At 34.9% G+C, this 17,125-nt stretch overlaps 1 protein-coding gene across 3 annotated transcripts in view; it reads right to left on the bottom strand.

Annotated features, from left to right (window-relative positions):
• LOC120594975 (translation initiation factor IF-2-like) overlaps window positions 1–17,125 on the bottom strand; it is a 97,487-nt gene that overhangs the window by 21,028 nt on the left and 59,334 nt on the right. Inside the window, exons 2-4 of one of the 3 annotated variants that reach the window (XM_039853209.1) lie at window positions 13,406–13,481; window positions 9,182–9,265; window positions 372–8,344 (exon numbers count right to left, since the gene is read on the bottom strand). The exons of 1 other annotated variant lie outside the window; for it this stretch is intronic. In XM_039853209.1, the coding sequence (XP_039709143.1) occupies window positions 8,149–8,344; window positions 9,182–9,265; window positions 13,406–13,481 (356 nt within the window). In that variant the 3' untranslated portion in view covers window positions 372–8,148. Of the gene's footprint in view, window positions 1–371; window positions 8,345–9,181; window positions 9,266–13,405; window positions 13,482–17,125 lie in introns of those variants that run through there. One more of the 3 variants, XM_039853210.1, reaches the window with a different exon arrangement.

Raw genomic sequence — 17,125 nt, 5'->3', positions numbered from 1 at the left:
TCTCTCTTAGGAAGCCATTACTTCCAGGTTGAGCTCTCAACAAACCATTTCCTGTCTTTGGTCTAATTAAACTATACATTTTGTGGGGGTTGTGGTGTATAAAATAGAGATGCTGACATATCAGCGTTTATGCTGCTGACACAAATGTTCTGAGTACAGTTGAAGTAAGTGGTGCTGACATAAACCTTCTCCTTGAGAACAGCTGCTAGAGGTGCTTTTTAGATCTTCTGATAGATTAGCTCTAAGCATTATCTAGCCTGAAAGTTGAAGCATCCACTACTGAGATTCTACAAAAAATTAACCTATTGATTTTTAAATTACTTGTATTTCTTTTATGCCAATAACCACTTAAATCAGAGCATGACTTTTTAAAAAAAATTCAGTATTAGATAAAGAATACAACAATGATTATCTTTGTACTAGAAGATTAATTTGCAGGGTTCTAAAGATGACTAAAGTTCATTAGTTTGGGGTGGAAAATGGAGGCATGACTGTTACTGTATAAAATAAGCTGAGTTGCAATACAGAGTTCATGTTAATATAACTTTTGAACTATTGAGTTAGTTAACTGATAGTTGCCGCTGCTGATAATTTTGTAAATGAATGTGATGCAAGTTACAGTTCTTCAGGGAAAATTGCGCACACATTCAACATAATACACACATATATAAGGGATTTAGAACTTGCTAAAGTCTCCATAGGTCAAAAACCTCCTTCATTGGTTCTATTACATGATCAGAAATGGCATTTGCCACCTACATTTAGGAGTGCATTATCCCCAATAAGCCTTTTAGAAGACGATGTCTTCACCCATAGTATCTTTCTTTAATGTTGATAATCAAGGATTTTGTGAGTTAGCAGGATCTACCAGGTATTGGAGGTATATTAGTTTAACTCCTCCAAGAAGCTAATGTCAAGGTGGGAGTAGATGTGCAAGAGATTCTTTGGAAACAAATGGCTGTGAAGGATAGAGAAGGAGAGAGCCGTTGGCAGGTAAACCTTCAGACCTGGAGGCAGATCTGATACTTGTGGAAGCAGAGCAGGAAGAGAGGATTGAATAGGAGCTCAGAGAGCAGGGCTATTCTAGAAAGTCTCAGCCAGGCCAATCGGGAGTCCCTAAGCAAAGTTTGTGCATGAGAGGAGTTTTGAATTGGGCAGGTTGGACTGCCTCTAGTAACCCCACCGGCCCCATCTTTGCCTGGGGAAGCCCAGAGGAAGCTCTGCCCAAGCATGAGTGCTGTAGCAAATTCAAGGTACAGCACCTGGAGGATGTCAGTCAAACATGCTCCCCAGGCAGGGTTTCTTGAAAAAGGATTGAAGCAGTTGTCTTCATGGCCACCACAAAGGGATAAAAGCGTCATTGTAGGTGCAAAAGTGCAAGTTCTTTCCTTTTCTCCTACTTTCTAACATTTCAATAGCTGCTTCTCTTGGCCAATATGACTCTGCCAGTCAAAGCAGCACACAGGAACAGGTAATAGCCTATCATAAATTCGTGACTTAGTTTCTTATCTTCATACAATACTGTAGCCACTTTAATTGTTTAATAAGGGAATGGGGTGAAGTGAACATTATCCACAGAGGTTGAATGCAGCAGCTTTTTACCGCAGCCTTTATTTACATTTTGTCCTGGGGCAATCAACATCATCATCAAAACAACAATTTGCAATTTAAGTGTAGAGCCCAGAACACTCACCAAAATCTCACAGAAGTCATGCCAATATCCAGTGTCTCTCTTGGTTTGTAGTCTCAGTGGGATTAAGTCCTAAAATTGGTGTTCAAGTTTTTTTCTATGTTCCCACCCGCTATGAATCAAGACTGGTGGATTATCGGCCCCTTTCTCTCACTTCCACAAAAGACACATCAAGGATTTCCTTCCTTAACCAGTAGAGCAGAAGATGCACTACTCTCCCCTGGGACTGCACTGGCTGGGAGAAAAAAGAGGTGTTCTGAGAGGATAAAGAGGCAGGGACAGGGTAGGGAAGGCTAAAGAGAGCGCCTCTGCAGCAGCAAACTGAAATGTTCTCAGGATTAAGGGGCTTTTAGACAATTTATTTACTCGTGCAGCAAACAGTCATGGGACAGTTATGATGTGCTAGACACTGTTTGTTCTAGGTGCTTGGGACATATCAGTGAACAAAATAAAAATTCCTAAGCTTTTGTAGCTTACATTCTAGTGGGGAGACACTAACATTTCTGTAAGCAATAAACAAAATACATAGATAAATTGTAGCTAAATAAATATATTACAGATAAAATATAGCTTTTCTTAAAAATTAGTTTTCAGCAGGAATCACCTCTTTTGCTATTACTGGAGGCAGGAATCTCTTCCCTCTGTTTCATAGCCCCTTTTAGCTTCTTTCACCTTGGCTTCTTATTTCTTCCCCTGGGAAGGAAACGCTTCCTTTCCAGAAATTCATCAAGTGTAATTTCCAAGAAGTCACTGACAGAGTGAGACGACCTTGAATGTATTATTTATCTAATATTTTTGGTCTCCGAAAAGCCTGCTTTTTAAGATTTAAATTTCTTAAAACCTGTTCAGAAAATATATTTAAATTACAATTGGCTAAAATCAAATTAAAACACCCAGGTCTTCAATTCCAAATTCAATGGAGTAAGCCTACTGAGCTGGGCATGACACTGGATAGAGACAGCCAAGAGTCTCACTGACTATGATCTAAACCCTACAGATCTCCTCAGTAATAAATAGGGGATGGGACAATAAAAAGTACTCAACTGCGAGGAAAGCAGACATTTCAATTCTCCCTTTGCTACATTAAACAATACAGCCTGCAATCTAGAGTGACAGGAGGAGAAACCGAAGTGAGAAATAATGACTTCAAGTGAGTAGGACTCACAATTAAACCCTGACCGCATTTCAGGGCCAAGCCCTAGAGCAGTAGAGCATACACAATTCTAGCTGGATTTAATGTAAGCCTTTTCTTCTTCTTTTCTTCTTTTTAATGGAAGGGACTTTTTAAAGTCTTCTGTGTTCATTTAAAATTTTTTTTTTTAGAAAAAAATCAGTTGATTCATAATTAGAATGAAATGATACACTTCAAAAGAGATTATAAATGAATCATCAAAGTATTTCTCCACTCCAACTCCAGGCCTATACATAGATCCTATTCTTAACTTCTTAAATTAAAAAAGCAAAAATTATCTTTGTAGCTGTGGGCAGTTGAAACTTTAATGAACTTGATTAAGCCAACATTCAATTAAAAGACAATGTAGGTCACAATCAGAAATAATTTTCGGAATGTGTGGAAAGCATCCCTCATCGCTGTTAAGACTAACATTTTTAAGAGCAGGTCACACTCTCTATCCTCATGCCCCCTCCCCACTGGCTCCATCTACATTCTGCTGCCACTGTTCTGCTGAGGCTGCTCTCTCTGAGGTTACAATGACAGTCCTCTAGCTCATCCTCAATGTTCTGTACCTTTGGCTTCCCACTCTCTTTGAATTGCTCCCCTTTCTTGTCTCCTCAATGTGTTTTCTTGGATGGCTTCATCTGGTCTTTCACTGCATTCCTTTACTGCCTTTTCTTCTTTTTCTCATTTCTTAAATAAGGGTAGAACCCCAAATTTAGTCATTGATCCTCTTCTCTTCAATATCATTCACTCCATAGTTTTCACTGCCGTGCTCTAAACCCTGAACTTTTCCTCAAGTGTCAGCTCTAAATACACAGCTATTCGCTAAACATCTACAAATAGATGTCCCTCAGTGTATCAAGTTGGAAATGTGAACCAGAAATTCACTTCTTCCTCTCCTCCTACTCTATATTTTCAATATCTTCTGTTCATGTTTTCTCAGTCTCTTGGCTCAGAAAATTTGGATGGAATAGTTTTCAATTCCTTCTTCTCTTTCATTCCCTATGTTTGATCATCCATGTAATCTAATCTATCCTATTTTAATAATTTTGAATTTCCATTTCCAATGCCAATTTCCATATTTAGGCTTATGTGAGACTTTCTGTCTGGATTATTATAATAGCTTTTTGACTGGAATTCTTTTTTCTCTTACTTTTTTTTTTTTGCTAAGAAATACTGATATATTTCTTATTTTGTGCTCATGTTGTGCTAGGAGCTTGGGAAACTAAAGGAATCAGACCACGCCCCTTCTCCGACGAGCTTACATTGTAGCGGAAGAGAAGGGTGTAAATGATACTTTGATGAGCTTTACACACAAGAACACAGTCTTAGGTTACCCAGAGAGGGTGATTTATTATTAATTTTTTTTCAGGAAGTGGGGTTGGGATTTGGGGATGGATGGGATTTCACTAAATGGAGAATCATGGGAAGGTCATTCTGGGCCAAGGTGACAATGTGCACAAACTCAGAGACATCAAGGTGTGCATTATGTTTAGTAGTTTGGTGTCATTAAACACAGACTGCGAGATGGACAGCTGGGGGCAGGAGGCTGGAAGGTGGGTTGGGCCAGATCATGAAGTGCCCCCAAAGGTACGTGTGGGTTTTGTTTTATAGTTTGGAACTATTGGTTTCACCCCTCACATCTAAGTTCCAAGTTTTGAGCAGAATTAATAAGCAAATGCTTGAATCTATTTTCTCTATTGATCCTGTTTTATTTCTGATCCTTGGCCAAATTCTCCTTTATAAGAATGAGAATGTCTGTGTATCTAATCCTCACCATTTAATTAATGATTCCCCCCGCCCTTTTCTTATAGGAAACATATGGGATTTGGCAATATGTGGCAATATCAAGATCTGTGTGTAGATTTCCTAGAAGAGAATCTTTATATCTCTATCCATATCCAAATCTATGTCTGTATAGATATATCTATCTATAGATATTCATTAAATTTTCACTACAGTTCTGTGAGAAGTCTCCCTGTCTAGAAGTTTTGCTTGCTTGCCATCTTGGCTACTAGAGAATGGAGAGAGATTTCCTCGCTGGTCCAGCCAGTGAGTAGCCCATCACTTCTGCCACTCATTTCTGCCCTGAGGGATATAATGAAAAGGGAAAGAGCACCTATCACTGAACCTGGATACAGATGTTGAGCAAAGCCCTCTAGGTCAGCCTGTTTATGAGGGGTATGCCACACTTCTTTGGTGGATCTTTGGCTGCTTGGGCTTTTGAAGTACTCCACGTTGGCAGCAGAAGAATGCAAAAGCATGGATGCTAGTATCCACTGTAGCCCTGAGTAGAAAATAAATGGAACTGCGGAACAATCCTTGTCTAGTTTCAAACTGTAAATTTCTGTCTCATTATTTATTACACAGAATCAAAGTAGGCCTATTTTAGAAAAGGGAACACCCTTAATTTTGGAAAGGTTTTAAAATAGGTTCTCACTATGCCTCACCCAGATTACTGTGCTGACAGACTAAATGATGATCTCCCTGCTTCCTGTCTTTCTTCTCCTGTTCATTTTATATTCTACTTTCTGATTTTGCTATTTGAAATGCATCTCTTCCAATTTTATGTTTAAACACTTCAGTTTACTTCCTGTTGTTTATAGGATAAAATCAAAATCGGTCTGTATGGCAAGCCTCTCGCTCCAGTCTCATCACCCTTCTTAACCCCAAAACAACAACAAAATATTTCTAGGAATAACTTCCCTAAAATGTGGGAGCGATATAATTTATGACTCTATCAGAGATTCTTGACAGTATCTGTGCTTCGCTAGGGAGACCGTGGATGGATTTCTGAAGGTCCTTGAACCTCCTGAAATGAATCTTACTCATTTTGAGTAAGCTATAAATTAGAGCATGTTTTAGCACCACATCTTCTGTAAGCTCTTCAAATGAGTCTTTGCACTCAAAAGGTTAAGCACCACAGTAAATATGTTGACTGCTTGGGCACTCGATAACCAAATTTGATAAGACAATATGCAAAATAAGAAAAGACGACAGTGTTTGAGTCAGATAATCAAGTACAGAACCTCATCATAAAATGTGAAAGCAGAGGCCCAGAGAATTATAATGACTTGCCTGAGACCACTTGAACACTGAATGACAATTTAGATTTAATTGTGCATTGTCTTCTCCATCGTTTGCTGTCTCACATATTAACCTTACTTTTTTCAATAAAATAGAGTCAATGTTACTGGAAAGCAGAGACCTGGCCTTGAAATGATGACGACAATGATAATAAAGATAATTTTGGAGGAAATTTTGATTAAGCTACGTTACTAAAGTCATAGGCTAATTGTTAGTAGGTATCAAACCAATATACAAGAAATGTATACTGGTGCATAGTGCTACTTCTTCCATAGTTAGAACACCTGGTCTACCTCTTTAAAATCCTGGATAATGAAAATTTACTCATTTAAATAAAGTATATTCAATAGATCTAACAATTTCCAAATAAATGTGAAATTTTAAAAAATGAAATACTCTTGAAATGATGGACCTATGAATTTGCAGACCTGAGAATACTTGTTTTTCATGTTACCCAGTGATTCATGAAATGATTAAAGAAATTGCTGTTTACCTGAGATATCTTTTATTAGTTATTGGGAGGCAGAGGAGCTTGCTTCACATTTTTATTTAAATTTTACCAGATAGTTCAAATCTCCCCATTGTCTGTTTTACTAATTTATAAAAGGTTTTAGAAATGGTTTTAGTTTGTTACAGAACTAAAGTGCCCTCTTATGTTTTTTTCTGGTATTACAGTGAAATATTAGCTAAGATATGTGATTTAACAGGAAAGATGTTCTTATGGAAATAAAAGCAATAAATTCATTTCTGATAAAGCTAAATTAAAACCAAGGATTATACTTATTGAAAGTATATTATCGCCTGAGTATTTTCGAAGCACTTACATGTTTTATAATTTGGTTAGTAAATAAAATTTCAAATATTTGCCTTAATCATATTTTTGTTACTTATATTTTACCTTAAAAATGCAATTCCACTTTATAAAGTACACTTTCAACACTTGGCACTGCTTTAAATTAATATCATGCAGTCTAACTTTTTTTTACTATGTTGACTAATATCTTTTTAAAAAGCTGAATCAAATATATATTTCTAATTTAAATATTCATAAGCATGAAATAATTAAGAAAAGTCAATCATGACTTAATGTAATTAATTTACTACTGAGAAAAAATTTCCATCTTATTTAGATGTCATATGATTAACATTTTGAATAACTTAAAAATAAGATCTTAGAAGTTTAAGTATATGCTTACTGCAAACTTAAATTTTACCTAATTATTATGCATTTTACTTTCTTTCACTAAGAGATTTCAAATTAGGTCAAATTCATTTCAGCCGCAATTACTAATTGCATCATTAAAATAAATAACTATCATCTCTAAGTCTTAATATTTCAGTTATCTACATACATAGAGGCCTAGAATCTGTAGAGAATATTCTTTTACAAGTTCGTAAATCTAATCATTTCATAAACATTTCTCACTCTTTTTTTTCATAGGACTATTCCATCACTGCCAAGGTTTTTAAAATTTTCTAGCTGTTGGTAGCTGTTCAGTTCTTGCACAAAGACACAAATCCTGGCTGCTGGCCTTTTGGCATCTGCTAATATTTTCATAGACCTCAACTGAACTTTCAGTCTGTTCATGGAACTTCAGAGGATAACGATAGAAACAGCTTCTATCATTCTATTTGTCTTTTTACCCTTTACTTTTAATCCTTTCCATAAGCCATTTGAAAGTACTGTACTATGCAATTCAAGGAAAGAGAAGGAAAAAAAAAATTTGTGTTCCCTTTGTAATGTTTAAGTCTCCCTTCTCTTTTCATCCAGAGAAAAGCAAATTAAGCAAATGTTAAAACTGGGTACAATATGGTGCATATAACTAAGATTAATATTGGATGAGCCTCAAACTTATAGCACAGTCATTTGAGCCTCTCCTGTGTGCCAGAATTAATCAGCAAAGGCAGCCATTAAAAGCACAGCCGAAAAAAGGAAATGGCTCAGCAGTGTGGAGAAGCAAGAGGGCCTGCCAAAGAATACTGAACTCACACTTAACAAAACTACAGAACTCAAAATGTGCAATAACACATAGGTCCTTCTGCGTCCCATCAATTAATCACTTGTGCCTTTTCTGAAGCCCTGGGAAAAATAGCTGTGTCCCCACCCTCACCAACTCTTCTCTAGGAGAAGAGGCATGGCCTGTCTGGTTGGTGACTGCCCTGTGCCTGTCTCCCAAAGTTCAGCACATCTGGATCAGAGTTCATACTGCCTCAAAGTAGGTGGAAGGCCAATCTGTGTGGCAGCAGTTTTGGGTGAGATGATCTCTTTGCCTTGTTGCTTTCTTTCAGGTAGATTGCCCATCCCAGGCAAAAGCACACTATCGTGGCTGCTGACATAAGCTGTGGTCTCCAACAGAATCTTGTTGGTAATAAAAATGTTAGCTGAAAACCTAAAAAATGATAAAAGGGCAAATGCATTATGATGCAATTAATTTGTCTCTGATATATTTACTCCATTCTCTGAAGACAGCTGCATTGTCAACCAATGAGCCTGTAGGCTAACGAGCTTTAGCACACCCCCACTTCCAATTTGCTGTGGCCAATCTCTCTGACATTTGTGTGTTCTGGCAAACAATTTAGACCTATAATGTCAGACAAAATGTATGGGAGGAGAAATTTGAAAACAGTTGCAAATAAGGGAAGCATACCATGATGAAATTGAAATCTGTTTTATACAACCCTTAGAGAAATGTTTATAGGAACACAGATAAAAATAAGAGACAATTTGGGATTGGTGGAAGTTCTTTAACATTCTGAGGATCATTATAAACTAGATGGCAGCCGAGGAAGACTGACTGAAAATGATATCAATATGTAATAGGCAGAAGAAACTGTGGCTGGCTTCATAACATTTGAAGAGAAAAGAAAAAGCAGCACTGGATGCCCTAGACAATCTGTTTTCTTAGAAACAGAGTGACCCTGTCCCAGTCCTGGAATCAGCTATTTCTCCAAGAAGTCTTGGTTCCTTTGAGTGGGGACCAAGTCTGGGTTTTAGATTTGCTTGTTGCTCCTCTGGTCTGCTTTTTGGCCTTTCAGTAAAGAAAGCTAGGGAATCCGTATCTGTTTATCTGTATATCTATATATATGCACATATACCCATACACCTGCATACCAATATATCGACACATATACATATACTCACATACATGCATATATATGCACACAAAAGCATTCACACACACACACACACACACACACACACAGAAATCTTGAGTTTACACCAGTACCTCCAGTTCCAGTTCACTTCCAAAGGGTTCTTTCTTGGCTTCCAGCATTCCATACGTGTATGTCCTTCTTCCATAGTGAAAACTCTGGCTTCCAATGACATCGACACATTTATTCATTTGTTCAAAACTTTAGTACATCTAAAATACTTTCAGAACAGCTTTGCTCATGTCATTACAATGAACAATTTACTAAGAAGTATCTGAGATTTGTTTGTAGTTCTCCTCCTTCTACCCCAAGACTGAGGTATATGGTCAAATATTGTGTTTATAAATTACTTGAGTTGGTCGTTCCTCTCTCTCTCCCTCCCTCTCACCCTCCTTGGGGCTCTCTCTTTAGTGGCTGTGATGTTCATTTGAAATACATTTGAAAAATATTTGATAAACAGTCAGGTCCACATGTTTCAGTTTGCTTTCAGTTTTAGCAATGCTCCTCATTTTTACTGAATTTTATTTTTGAAATACGTAGAATTTAACATGCTTTCAAAAGTAAAACTTTTGTCACTGCTTCCAATATTCCTTTCAGCCAGTCTCCCCAACCCCTTGTAGGCAACTAACTTCACTGTTTTCTGGTTCGTGCTTCTTGTGTTCCTTTTTGTAATAATAAGCCATTAATTTTTTTAAAATTTTCCCTTATTTTGTACATAAAAGTTAGCATAGCATATTTTTTTTTGCATTTTGCCTTTTTCATTAATAATATCTCCAAGAAATCATTTCATATCAGTACATAGAACTCCTGATCACAGCTGCATAGTTCTCTTGTATCATAGTTTCTTCAATCCATCTCTTATACTTGACAATGGCAAATACTCTGTGAATAACTGTGCATATATGTTTTCATATTGTTGGAGATATGTGTTCAAGATAAATTCACAGAGGGAATTTTGTGTTGAGACTGGATTAGATATAGTCAGATATTCTCAAATCTTCCTCCAGAAAGGTTGTACCACTTTTCATATCCATCAGTAATGTATGGCAGTGCCCGTTTCTCCACCACCTCATCATCAGTGTAAACTGTCCAGCTTTTTAATTTTGCCTATTTGATGGGTGAAAAAATGGAATTTTATTGTAGTTTTAATTTGCATTTCTTTTTTATATGAATGAAATTATACATCTTTTCATATGACTAAGGGCCATTTTTATCTCTTTTTGAGTTGTTTGTACAAGTCTCTGCCCATTTTTCTATAAGCCACTTTTCCTCAATTAAAAAATTCTCAATAAATTAAGATTTCAACCCTTATATCTGTGATATATGCTGTAAATATTTTCTCCCAGTTTTCCAATTATCTATGACTTTAATATTTTTTGGCATGTAAAAAATTTTTTATTAGTACTTAGTTAGATTTACCAATCTTTTCTTTTATTGCATCTGGGAGTTTAGTCATCGTTAGAAAGCCTTTCTTTACACTTGGTTTTAGAGGAATTCACTCATGTTTCCCTCTTATATTTGTTTAGATTTACCTTTTATATTTAGACCTCTGATTCATTTAGAGTTTATTCTTGGGTGTGATAGAAGGAATAGATTTGCTTTTATCTTTTTCCAAAAAGCTATCCAGTTATCTCTACACTATGTATTAAATAGCACGTTTGCCTTAGTGGTATCGAGATACCATTTTTATTATAAACTAAACCGTTACATGTAGTTGAATCTATTTCTGAAGGTTTTATTTTATCCATTGATCTGATGGCTTATTCTTGTACTAGAACCATACTGTTTAATGAAAGAGCTTTGTAGCATAGTTTTATAGCTCTTAGTAGTTTTTCCTCACCCTCCCCACTGCAGGTCTTCACATTCAGTAATTTCCTAGTTATTCTTTTGTTTTTTATTTTTAGTTTTTAGCTTCTAATAAAACTAAAAATTTCATCAATACAAAGGTCATTTATAAAATATGCTAAACTTGGATTATGGGAACTGCTTTTGTAACACAGTTACAAAACGATAGCCATTTTATTCCTGACCATGAAAAATACGTAACTTAATCTCTATACGAGTCAAATATAGAAGTAAATTATTTCAATTTAATACAGACTTGAAAAAATTAATTTCTTTTATTGCCTTATTCCTATTATCTCCTCCTCCTTCTTACTCTTCATCTCTTACCAATACCCCATCCCACCAAGGGGAAAGAAAATCACGCCAGTGCCACGTTCTGGTAGTTGCTGCTTCAGAGACATGAAGTTTGCAGTTGAAAATAACCTTTTATCTCATCACTCTTTGGATTAATAGAACCTCATTGTATGTATTTATAGTCCCCAAATAATCAAGACATTGTAGTTGCCGTTTCTGCCTTGAAGTAGGGTCTATACTACAATGTCTCTGCAGTAGGCCAAAGAATATTCACTAACCTCGGTTCTATCATGGAAATTCATGCTGGTTTAAATTACAATAAGCAAAACTAAGATCAATTTCACCTGCTTCAAAATTATGATTCAAAAGATCATATCTGCTTACCCCGGTGGTCCATGAAGATTCATTATGTCTTAAAAATCCAGATCCTATAGAACTTATATTTATCATCACAGTACATTTTCTTTTGTTTATGGCATAAATGAACATTTAAAAAAATTTTATTCCTCATGGGTTTCCTCGAAAACACAGCCGTTATTTCCATTAATTCTGAAAACGTTTTGTAATCTCAATATCAATCACATATTACAGTTGATCAATAGAATTTTATACCCCATTGACATAGTCCAAAGCTTTAAAAAATGTAGCTCAAAAGATAGATCACACCAACTTACTCAATTTTATGTGGCTATGATAAGGCAATGGACTTATCTGGCTCTATAAAAATGCCCATTAGAATTTTTATTGGGATCAAGTTTGTAAATTAACAGCGAGAACTGACATTTTGATGATGTTGAGATGTGCAAATAAATAATAAGAGATGTCTTTCCATTTTTTTAAGCTTATTTTTTGAGTCTTACAGAAATGTTTTCTAATTTTATTTATATAGGTACTGAGCCTTTCTTGTGAAGTTTCTTCCTAAATATTTTACTTTTTTATTACCATTGCATTCATTTTATCTTCTAGCCAGTTATTATTTGTGTGTATGAATGCTGCTGATTTTTACATGTTAATTTTATATCCTGCTATAAGTTCATTTTATCATTGATTCTCTAGGATTTTCCATGTATATTATTATGTCTTCTGCAGATAAAGATAGATTTCTTACTCTTGTACTTCTAATTGTTTTCTCTAGTCTAATTCTATTGACTATTACCTGCAGACAATGCTAGATACCAGTGGAGATAGTGGGCTTGCTAACCTCATTACTGACCTTAGTAGAAATGCCTCTAGTGTTTCTCTATTAAATAAGGAAGCAGCCATTTATTACTATTTTTCTAAATGTTTTTAGAAATGTTTAATTTTGCCAAAATCAATTTTCAACACCTATAAAAAATTCATATCATTTTTATCTGTAGACTTATTAAAATGATAAATTATATTAACTTGTTGTGTAATATTAACTATTTTTATATCCTAGTGTAAAATATATGGTTACAATATATTTAATGCTTAACTTGTTGTCTGAGTTAGTTCAGCAGTATTTTGTTTATGATTTTTTTACCTCAATCTCATAAATAATATTGGTCTGCAATCTTTGTACTATCAATATCAGTTTTACAATTACAATTACAAGTTATTTTCTAATCATTGCTATAAATATAGTCCATAATTTTGGTATATAGTATTTTTATCATATTTTTAAGAAATACAATAATTTTGTTTTATTACCCTTTCACAGAAGAGTTATGTAATACAACAGTGTTAATGTCCAGATGAGGAGTCTTTTATTTTTTGGTTTTATTTTTAATTTCCAGTTTTATTGTAGTGTGGTCAAATCAGTTTTTTATATTATATTTTATGGAGCCTACCAAAGTTTTGTGTCCTAAAACAGTGGTTAACACTGATCACTACCTTTTCTTCTAAGTTTTCTTAGAAAACATAAATGGATACCTTAATTATTTTAAAGCAAATGAAGTATAACGATCATCAAGGTAAGAAACACCCCACCTCACTTTTTCTCAGCCTCTTCCTTCTATTGTAGAGGAAACCACTTGGCTGAGTTTTATGGCAATCGCTTTCTTTTATTTAGTTTTACATCCTAAATGTAAATTTCTAAACAATATAGTTTTGTTTTACCTATTTTTACTATTATAAAAACAGAATCGTGTTTTTAAAATAAATTTTTTTTTGTTAGTTTAAGATAATTGAATACTCACGTGAAGTTGTAAGATATGAAAAAGAGATCCTGTGTACTCTTTTTGCAGTTTCTCTTAATGGTATTACCTCGTAAGCCTATAGTAGAATGATCACATCATATTATTGACATTAATACAATCAACCAATCTTAATTAGCATGTTCTTTAATTTTCTCCTTTTCTTTATTTCTTTCCCTGCACCACCTCATATCCAAGGAGCACAATCTCTTTTCTCTTTTTCTAATCCTTCTCCAGAAGCACTACCTCTCTGAGGCTTCCACTTCAGGCCCTGCACACTTTTAAGCCCCTTCCCTATGGCCAGGGCAATGAACTACCCAATTCCACCTGTTTGACATTTTTGTGTGTTACTCTTCTTCCTTTTGGCTCCCTCACCCCGACTCTCCATACATACAGGTCTGCTGGGATGTTTTGCATGTATCAGAAGCTTTGTTAGAGCTTATTTCTTTTTTTCCTCATAAGTGACTTGAAGGTTGCTGTGTTTTCTGTCTAACACTGCTTAAGTCATAGGTCCTGTCTGTGTAGTTTTATTTATTCTCCTTGTTGATCTTTTGGTATTTTGGGAATGCGATGGAGAGATTTGGAATCAGGCTACTGCTATTGTTCTTCAAACTCCTTTAATCTCTCTAACAGCTTTATAAGTTACTATCACCTCCTCAGTCCTTTGAATAGGAGGAAACCGAGGCCCAGAGAAGTTAAGTGATACCCAAGAAGTTAGTAAGTGGTGCATCTGGGAATTGTTGACACATATTTAAATAAAATATCAGGATTGAAGTGACTGTAACATATTTGTTGCTTTGATCACTGCTATAACACACCCAAGTGGCTACTGAAGTTTCTGCACAAATATCTCCAATGATAAGAGACTAATTGCCTCCAAATGAGTCCATCTTTGGATTCTCTAAAGATGGCTAAAAAGTTCTTTCTTATGTTGTGTTGAATTCTGCTTCAGTGTATCTTTGACTTGGTCCAAATTATGCACACTTTGTGGATGGGGCACACAAAGTTCAAATCTAAACCCCTATCCTTGCTCTTGTCTTTTATTGCTGTAAGTCGGAAAAGCATCCTAGTCTTCAATAATACATTTTTGAGTCTCCTTTATCTAATGGCCACATTTTTTAGATATGTCCTACTTCATGTATACCCTTACAGAACTAATTGGAAAATCTGACCAACATGAAACAGAGGAGGACAATTTGTTCTTTTACTCTGGGCACTATATCACATATATCATTGTTTTGTTTGTTTGTTTGTTTTGTTCATCATGTCATTCTATGGGTCACGAAGGTGAACCCACAACCAAGTGGCTATGAAAAGCCCTAAATCTTTTCCTACATTTGTTGATGACAAGTCACATGTTTCCATGCAGCCCTATGAAGTTAGCTGTCTGACCCCAAAAGCTGGACTCCTACATTTATACCTATTTAATTTCATTGTATCCAATCTGGCCTATTCTTTTGGCCTGCTGAGATTTTATTTGGGCCTTGATTCATCTACTATAATACTCTGTCTTCTTGCTTCCTTTAAAAAATTAATCATAAATCCAACAATGTCTTTATCTTAGTAAACATAAAGATGTGGTATAGGATGGGACTGAAAGTAGAGTACTGTTGCCACTCAGATCTTCCCTCTAAATTGATGATCCTTAAAGCAGTATTTTTAAGGCTACGAGACAAGTTATAAGCAGAATATAACCCATCTTCTTTAGCCATTTAATATTTATCAATGCACACCTTTCTGAAAATGTAACCAAACATTTGAAGATTGTGGAAAACAATTTTTTGTTTTGATTTAAGATAAGTGGGTTAAATAATTTCTTTCAATAGACTAAGTCACCTTTCTTTTCTTGTCTTTCTATACCCTATGCTAGTCCATTCTCAAAGAACAAAAATTACACTTTTTTTTTTTTTAGTATCACCAGTCTAAGTAATGTCACACACTTTTTATTAGCTCTTTCTCAGCATGTATTGGCATTTTCATTTTACCTTAGTGTTTTTTTTCTCCTCCCAGGCAGGATGATATTCCATTAGCCAATTGGCTGCCTATATGTTCTTAACAATAGGCTATGACCTAATCACAGGTTTATTCACTGCACATGGAGAAATTATCACATACAATGGGCATAAAAAGATTATTTCTAATTATATAGCAATAAACATATTTTATATAAATTTATCTTCTGTAAAATTCTTCTACATAACACACATGCATATAAACTTAATACAGTGAATGACTGTTGTTCTAAATGGAAGGTCAAGATTTTTAAAAAGTGGTGTTTGTCAGATTTGTATTTATATCAAATCCCCACTCTCAGGAAATAAAAACAACCCAAAGGCTTACCACAGTTAAGTAGGTCTTGGATCAAACCCAGGGCCAGTTGGAAGAACCACACTGTGCAGTATGTAAATTTTATCTAAACTTTACTTGCTAGTTGCTATCACCAGTAGAAAAGTCTGATGCTGCTCAAGTCATAAAGAAACTCTTCATCCTCTAAATTATATAGAAAAGCTTAATATATGTAGATTATAGAAAAAATTATTGAAATGGTACCCCAAAACAAACTTTGTATACTAATCTTCATTGTTTATTTTTTAATTTTTAAAATTATTTTATTTTCACTTTTAAAAATTAAATTTATTGGGTGACATTAAGTTAACAAAATTATATAGATTTTAAGTGTACAATTCAATGATATATCATATATCTATTGCATTGTGTGTTTACCACCCAAAGTCAAATCTCCTTTTATTACCACATATTTGATCCCTTTTACTCTTATCTACCTCTTCCCTCCCCTTTCCCTCTGGTAGCCATACACTGCTGGCAGGAATGTAAATTGGTACAGCCTCCATAGAAAACAGTATGAAGCTTCTTCAAAAAATTAAGAATAAAGGTACCATTTGACCCAGCAATCACTCTTCTCGGTATCTACCCACAAACCTTGAAAACATTTATTCATAAAGATATATGCACCCCGATGTTCACTGCAGCATTATTCCTGGTGGTCAAGACATGGAAACAACAGAAGTGCCCTTCAACAGATGACTGAATAAAGAAAATATGGTCCATATATACAAATAGAATATTACTCAGCCATAAGAAAAGATAAAATGCTGCCATTCGTGACAACATGGATGAATCTTGAGATGATCGTGCTAAGCGAAATAAGTCAGACAGAAAAAATTGAGAACCATATGATTTCATTCATCTGTGGGATATAAAACTAAAAGCAACAAACAAATGAGATAAACAAACAAAAATTCACAGATATAATCATCATTGTGCAACATAAATAATAACCTTGGTATCACTGAGATTGGCCAGATTTCCAATGCTTTAATTAACACATGATAAATAACTATAAATTTTTCATCTGTTAAAAATATAATACTTTATAGAATGTTTTTGAAATGACAAAATTATAGAGTGAACAGATTAGTGGTTGCCAAGAATTAAGGATGATAGAGGGAATTACGGTGGGTGTGACAGTTGAGAGAGAGATCTTTGTGGTGATGGAATATTAATTTCAGTGGTAGTTATATGAATGTATACATGTAATAAAATGGTACAAAACTACACACATATATTGTACCAATGTCAGTTTTCTAGTCTTGATAGGGTACTATAACTTTCTAAGATGTAACTATAGGTAAACCGGGTGAAAGGTATATAGAATCACTCCGTGTCTGACAACTTCTTAAAAATCTACAATTATTTAAAAAT

The sequence above is a fragment of the Pteropus medius genome, unplaced genomic scaffold (genome assembly GCF_902729225.1).
Source record: "Pteropus medius unplaced genomic scaffold, Ma_sr-lr_union100, whole genome shotgun sequence".
In the NCBI taxonomy this organism is placed as follows: Eukaryota; Metazoa; Chordata; class Mammalia; order Chiroptera; family Pteropodidae; genus Pteropus; species Pteropus medius.
This window is presented reverse-complemented; position numbering and strand designations above follow the sequence as displayed.